We start from the raw sequence: 7,838 nt of genomic DNA, 5'->3' as shown, positions 1-7,838 counted from the left end.
TATAAGGAGAATAAATATTAGAAAACAAATAAGCCATCCAGTTATTACCTTTTAAGATAGATGGCAATGATAGCTCTTTGGGACTACAAGCATTTAAAGTATTTTTTATTCTGGTACAGGCAACATAAGCCTGGGAGGAGGATGGAGGACAATGTCCTGGAAATCTAAAGTTGTTGGATGTGGGGAGCTTCTGTGGACCAAGTGGAAATCTGGTGTTTATGAAACTGTGACAAGCACAACCAGCCAGTGCATGGCGAAAGGCACAGACCAGAGAGCCAGGCATCCCTTTAGGCAAAGCACCTGGGATCTGCAAACGTGCCCAGAGGAAGAAAAAACAAAACCCTTACAGTTAACAAAGCAGTTCAGAAGGCAGGACTCCTAACATGAAGCAATGCTGTTCATGTGAGGTTCTTGGTCCTGTGGCTTCCAACTAGACCTGGTCTTGGACCTTTCTCCTGCTTCCTCACCACTCTTGCTCCCCAGTGACTTATTGTGTCTCTGGTCAAACAATTGCTTCAGCCTTGCTCCCCTGCCTTGGAAGACTGGTACTGTCTTGAACAAAGGCTCCCCCCAGATGCTCACTCATGTATCCCTTGTGTTCAAAACCCAAATCTGCCACTTGACTAAGAACACAACTGACAGTAAAGCTAAACACTCACATACTGAGGGAACCTGTTGTTATTCCCCATGACCTTCCTGACGGTGAATCTTGAAGGGCTAGTCATGGTGGTACTTCAGTCTAGGTCCTCAGGATATGTGTTTGGCACAAGAAATAGCATTATTCTTCACAATCCCAGTGATGGGCCTGTTCCTGGGTGTCTCCTCCCAGGACTTTCAGCTGGTCTGTGTGATGCCAGTTGAGATGGCAACTGATAGCTCATGGTGACCATAATTGCTGAGCATGTGATTTCCACTACAGCTAGTTCTGGCTCTGGGTTGGGGTTAGGCCTGACTTGCTTTCATTAGGAGCAACTGAGCTGACTTAATACATATGGAGGAATCTGGCATGAAGCAACGAAAAGCCCAGGTTCACTGATCTTTTAAAAGTGCATGAGACAGTATCTTATAGTGTAATGTGATCATCTCTGGGGAATATCTGGGGACGGTGACCTCAAAGCACTTACAGCTGAAAGGAAGTAAGAATGGACTGGCAAAAAATCTGCTTGGGTAACTGCTGACATGTGGTATTTGACTCAGCATTTTTTATCAATTTCATCAAAATATAGTTACCTCTGCAATCTGTGGGATCAACTTTCTTCTTGAGAAGTAGTTTTATCAGTCAACACTTTGTCTTGCAAAGCTGCAGCATTTTTTAATAAGGCAGTTAGGTGCCCTGGAATGGCATTAGCAATTTGCTAATAGAGCAAATGGGTTTGACTTTTCTTTGCCATAGCAAACAGGGAACAGCCCAAGGCTCCTTCATTTGTACGGCAACAAAATCTAATAGCATATTAGATGGCTTCTGTGACTATGACCACTGGAGATATAATTAAGCTTCATCTCTCAGGTCAAATGTATTACCCAAAAAAATCTGCCAGAGGTGTCAGGGTTCTCAAGTGGGACCCCACCCCTGTCCACCAGCGCAGGAGCCCCATTTCAGCTCAGCCCAGGGTCTTCAGTCCCTCCCCAAGCGATGCCACAGGAGTGCTCATCTCCACCTCAGCCACAGCTCTCATGGCACCCTAAGAGGACATTGTAATAGAAGAAATGTTACTACATACAGTAACCAGTGGAGAGCTACTGAGATCATTAGAGGTCTGAAGCATCTTTCTTGTGAGGAGAGACTGAGAGAGCTGGGTCTGTTCAACCTGGAGAAGAGAAGGCTGAGAGGGGATCTTATCAATGTTAATAAATATCTCAAGGGTGGATGTCAAGAGGATGGGACCAGACTCCTTTCAGTGGTGCCCAACAACAGGATGAGGGGCAATGGGTACCGGCTGAAGCACGGGAGGTTCCATTTGAATATGCGGAGAAAATTCTTTACTATGAGGTTGCCAGAGCACTGGAACAGGCTGCCCAAAGAGGTTGTGGAGTCTCCTCCTCTAGAGACATACAAAACCCACCTGGACACATTCCTGTGCAATCTGCTCTAGATGAACTTGCTTCAGCAGGTGTGTTGGACCAGATGATCTGCAGCGGTCCCTTCCAACTCCAACCATTCTGTGATTCTGTAAATATATTAATATCTCAAGAAGCAAAGGAAAGAGCACACGTGAAAAGTCACTCACTCACAAAGCTAAAGTCGTAGTGTCTGTGCACAAGCTAAGAAAGAATTGTCTTCGACAATGAGGAGAAGAAACAGATTGAAGAATGTGTAAGATCATACTGCAATGTATCTATGAAAAATAATATTCTTTCTGGTGTAAATATTCTGGGAAATCTACATCTGCCTGGAAGTACTCTGATATAAATGAGAAACCCTGATTCTACTGGAGTGATATTAATTTACACCAGGAGAAAATAATTCCTTTTGTAATCGTTATAGTGAGAAAATAGATCACAATATTCTAAAGTAAATTAAGTATTAGGTACTTCCTTCATTTTCTAGCACTTGTAATACGCTATCTTAAGAGAAGCAGTTAGTGATGGACCCAGCCCTACACTTGGAGCCAGGAAATCCCTTTAAAAAACACATAAATTGGAAGTGTTCATAGGAAACAGATACACTATTGTACTTTGTGTTCATATGAAAAGCAAATGGATGAAAGCAGAACAGTTAGGTCACTGCTAATCTAATTAATTTGCTTACAAGAACCATTAATTTATTCCCTTGGAATGAAGTTCAGTGTGTCTCTTTGTTAGCTGATTCTTGTATCATCTGAACTTTATTTGGCCTCAGTATGCCAGGTCCAACACCTTCCCTGCTAGGCTTGCATTTGGGTTATTTATATTTGACATATCAAACAGCTGCTTCCAATACTGGGCATAACTGACATTCTCAAAAAGACAACCACTTGAAGTGTCCCTTCTCTCACTAATTCTAGAAGGACTGAAAAAAAAATGGAGCTGATATGCCTTCTAGAAGTGAAGTCCTCTGTTTTTCTTGAAACTTGGCCTCAGCCTATTCTTGTTGATTGTTGTGAAATTTCTACACAAATTAGAGAATGTCCTTCAGGCCTAACCCTGACCAATAGCTTCCTTGTTAACACCTATCAATGCAAAAAGGGAAAAGGAATACGAAGTAAAATCACCCTTAAACAAGGTATTGTTTACGATTCTCTTTAGATTTTTTTTTTAACATTTCCTGCCCTTTTCTGTCATGTTCACATACTGTGCAGTTATTTATACCCATTTGCCAGCAAATACAAATGTTTCGGTCCTGTATACACTTGGTAGTGGTTTATGTAAACAGGTGAAATGAAATGGATACCTTGAGTACATTAGAGTTTCAAGACTATGAATTCAAACAAATGTCAATGCTGAGCAATTTTTATTAACAAAATGTAGCTTTTTCAATGTGGGGGGGAAAGCGGGGTTGCTGTGGAAATCATTAATTACTTTATGTACCTTTGCAAGGGGCTTTCAAAAGAAACTGTGTTTGCATCAACCCCCTGTCTCAAGGTTTCTGCTAAGCCTCCTTGTCAGGTTATTTGCTGTCATCCAGTTGTGATCTAGCTTGGAGGTTTGTTTCACTTTTCATTTTTCTCTAGGGTGTTGCATTTGGTCCTTGTTAGAAAAAGACAGAGATCAATGTGGGGTTGTGCATGTCCCAGCATTTTATTTGCCCTTTACCTCCCACTGACATCCTCGGCAAAATGCCAATTACCCCAGTTAGGCTGGCAGGGGAACTGGGCCAGGGGTTCAAGGGCTCTTGAACTGGATGATTATTGGACTTTCTAATACGTTTTTGTATTGTATTGTGCATAGCCCAGCTTGTAGGATTGTACAGATGAGGAATTCAGAAAATTCTCATGCAGGAACTAAGTGTATGCTTTATGGCTTCCACCTTCTTCCTCTAGGACATTTAGATTACATGTTGAGGTCTCCACTGTACTTCTTCAGTTAGAAGAGATGGGGAAGTGTTTTCTGGCATACTGGAAGACTTGTGAAGCATCTGTGAACCTTTCTGGGTAGCTGTACAGTCAGCATATTTTTCCCCTGACCACAAAAAATTGATGTTAGATCCAAGGGAACACCTTCCAGTCTCTCTTCCAGTTCGAAGGCCAACTTGCAGCATTATCTTGGTCTTCAGGAAATTGCTGTGTAACTCCCCCTGGAAAATTTCCATTAAGAATTTTATCAAGGCTTCAGGAAGGCAGAACTTCTCACAAACCAGAAATTCAAGGTTTTAATCTGACAAGCTGTATTGTGACAGCTGAGATGCCATATCAGATTACACAAAGTAGTATTTTACAGATGACTATGTCAGAACAGAAGCTGAGCACATTTCAACTTTGCATCTTGTAGATCTTTACATGTAAGACTGAGCAGATCTGAACAATTCAGGGATTCAGTTTCTGAAGGAAGTAACAGGAAGGCTTTAAAGGAAGAGGAAATCTACTTTGCTAGTGTAAAAGTCCTGTTCTTGAGCAAAAGTTCTCCACAACACCATAGTTCTTTTTGCCTGGTGTGATGGTTATTATTTTAGTTCAGACCACCCACCCTCATCACAAGACCTAAGGATTTACAAATTTACAAGAGCAATCACATAGGAAGGATAATACAGACCAAAAACCTCCTGCAACAGTGAGACATTTTTCAGCAGACTAAGCCAGGAAATCAAATATAAAACAGGACAAAGTAAAACTGACACAACTGCAATAGCTGCTCTAAGAATCTCTTTCTGCTTTCTAGAGAATACTGACTTGAAAAGGCCTGCAAGATTACGACTTTTCATTCAGCAAATACTTTTAATTTTCTAATCATGGTATTTAAAGCTTGTCTACACAGAAAATATCTAATTCCCTATTTCACCCAAACTTCCCTTATGCTAATGACTGACAGATTTTTACAGAGAAAGTTTTGGCCTAAATTCTCATTGGGTTCTAAATCTCCAGGTCCCATAAGAAACATGTGGCCAAGCAGAGCCTTGAACCTGGTTTCAGGTGACAGAACCACCATTTTTCTTGGATCATGAATGCACTGGAAATTTGATTCAGGCTTATACACACAGAATATGAAGTCAAAGGCAATTACGCATTCTTTTAAAAATAAACACGGTTCTTGGCCATTCTACATCTCTGTTGTTCATTTATAGGAATAATATGGGAGAATGTAGCTGCATATCTCATTAATGCAAAATAATATAAGTGCTTAACCAGAAACAGGGGTAATGACTACATTCCTTACACACTCTGAAGGAATGGAATTAGTTGGCATTGACTCCCTAGAAATGTTAAGGGTAATTGTAACACATATTAAATAATCCATGACTTATATGTTCTGATACAAAGATACAGATAAATGCGATTATCTAATGAAGAACAGTCTACAAACTGTGTCAGGATCTTACCTAAAGACTTCAGTGAAAGGTGCTGGAACTTTGCCATTAACTTCACTAGGACCAAAGTGTTACTCCCCTGTCTCCAACTACTTAAAATCAGTGTATATCCCACAGGGTCCTACTTGCTTGGACTTAAACTGAATTACGACAGTAGAACTGATCTACCCCTTGGTCCTGTATTTCTGCAACTCTACTGCAGTCTGTTTCATTACAGCAGAAAACAAAACTTCATGTTTGGTGAGGTTATGTACTGAATCACAAAGACATAGCAATTTAAAGTTTCTTTTTATTGTATTGCACAAGATATCTATGCAATTCATGTAGGTATTGTATTAAAGGATCCACATTTCCCAAAACATTGGCTGTTGCAGCACACATCACAAGCATTGTGAATAACCAGTGCCTTCTTCAAAAATTCAAATAACCGGTTGCAAGTTTAAGCATGTGTAGCAATAAATGAAGAAAAAAAAAGGCAAGTAGTATCAATACATATTTCTTTTCAAACACACAAATATACAGTTTCCAGAAGAGCACTGATAATGCCAAGCGACTATTTTGATGAGATACTGTATGTGTAGGCTCTGCAGTAAAAAGCCAATATGCACACACACAAAAATATTTCAACTTTTAAAATAATTTAACCATAATATCTTGCATGTGTCACCTGTTTACAACATATCATTTCATACACAACGTCAGGCCCAAGCCTCAGCTTGTGTAAATTTGTGCATATTCATCTAAAGAGGCTGAGATTCTGGACCAGGTGTTCAAGCTGAAAAAGCCTTCAAATTGTTCACATCTGAATACAGAGTGGCAGTATAAGACCGAGAAAGTAGTTACAGTGAAGGTGTAACAGAACAGTACTACGGAAAATTAAGAAAAACACTATCAAACCCTCAAACACAAGGTTCTAGAAAGAGGCCTACATGTAAAGTGATGTCATAATAATTTATAAAAGTGAATAATTAATATCAGTCTCCTTTCTGACGCTTAGAGAATCTTGTATATTCAGAAGCCCATAAAAGTGAACTAACCAAATGTCACAATGAGTATCATCCTCAAACTCTGTTTTTTAAGTTTCTGATCATTAATACTGGTACTTAAAAACATTTGTACTTGCTGAAAACTGTTATTAAAATTTACCTTCCTGCTATGAGAATTTAGTGTAATAAAAATAATGAAAAACAATAGGTAAAAAAATAGTATTTTAAGAATTCTTTTAGAAAACCCGTCAAACAACTGTAAATACAGCTGATTTTTAAGTGTCTCTACTTTTGAACTACTTCTTTGTTTGTTTGTTTTTGTTTAAATGAATCACTTATAAAGAAGCAAGGGAGTACCAGTTCTAAGATTTGTTCTTGTCCATTACATTGAGGACCTCATCCAAAAGTGAAGGTCCCAAGTCAAGCTGTAGTGATAGAAGAGAGCCTGTAAGATCTGAAAGGGATTCTTCTGACTTAGTCTTTGTCTTGGTTAGTTCACATGGAAGTCGACCGTCATCAAATAGATCAACTGTTTGCCAATCAGTGCATCGTTCAGAAAAGCTGGATGAGTGGCTGTCTCTGCCATTAGTAAAATGTGAAGAACCACTGTTTTGCTCCCATATGTCATCTTTGTATGTTTCTCCATCCTCTATCTGTTTACTTGTCTCCTGCAATTTTTCTTCTATTACTGGCTCACAGCTAAGCCTAGGATTTCTTGATGATCTGATGGATTCTTGCTTTGAATTAAATGTCACTGGTGACAATAAGGGCAACGTAAGGGCTTGAGAACCCCCAATGGCAGGAAGGGAAATAGCATTTTTGAGCACTGGTGATGGAGTTTCTGTAAACATGGATTCAGAAGTGCTGTTTGCCCTTAAGAATTCATTGTGGCCACCAGACTGGCTAACTCTGGCTTCTCCATTTCCAGGCAATAACTCATAGTTGCCCTGCAAAAAGGAGATGTCTCCAAAAACATCATGTTGTCCCTCTTTTCCAATGTGTATGGTATGACGAAAATCTCCAAGTGGCGGACTGATCATATCGGGAGACAAGATATCCCTTAGTTTGAATTTCTTCCCTTTCTTATTGTTAGCAGCTTTCAAGTAGATGGGTGTCTTGGCAGGCATCTTGCTTGTAGTTTCTGAGAGAAGCAGTTATTAGGAAAAAAAAAGGGGGAGGGAGAAGCCTCTTACAAAATAAGTTATTCTCAGGAGACCTTCAGCGTTATCAACATTACATCATCATATTAAATCACTTTTGTAAATGAAGTTCCTTTCTTCTGATGCAGAGAGCTGTAGGTTATGTGAAGGTGAATGCTTCCCACTGCAGATCTTTCCAAGGTGAAGCACAAGTTTCAGGTTAGTTAGCGACCAAATGCCCTGCTACTTCCACAACTTGAAAAAAACCTGCAT

At 39.8% G+C, this 7,838-nt stretch overlaps 1 protein-coding gene across 3 annotated transcripts in view; it reads right to left on the bottom strand.

Annotated features, from left to right (window-relative positions):
• Positions 1-5,711: 5,711 nt before the first annotated feature.
• CDC42EP3 (CDC42 effector protein 3) overlaps positions 5,712-7,838 on the bottom strand; it is a 37,619-nt gene continuing 35,492 nt past the window's right edge. For all 3 annotated transcript variants that reach the window (XM_065057988.1, XM_005503779.3, XM_065057987.1), the window contains exon 2: positions 5,712-7,832. In XM_065057988.1, coding sequence (XP_064914060.1) covers positions 6,789-7,553 — 765 coding nt within the window. In that variant the 5' untranslated portion in view covers positions 7,554-7,832 and the 3' untranslated portion in view covers positions 5,712-6,788. The remainder of the gene's footprint in view (positions 7,833-7,838) is intronic.

This window comes from Columba livia, chromosome 3 (assembly GCF_036013475.1).
Source record: "Columba livia isolate bColLiv1 breed racing homer chromosome 3, bColLiv1.pat.W.v2, whole genome shotgun sequence".
Lineage (NCBI taxonomy): Eukaryota > Metazoa > Chordata > Aves > Columbiformes > Columbidae > Columba > Columba livia.
This window is presented reverse-complemented; position numbering and strand designations above follow the sequence as displayed.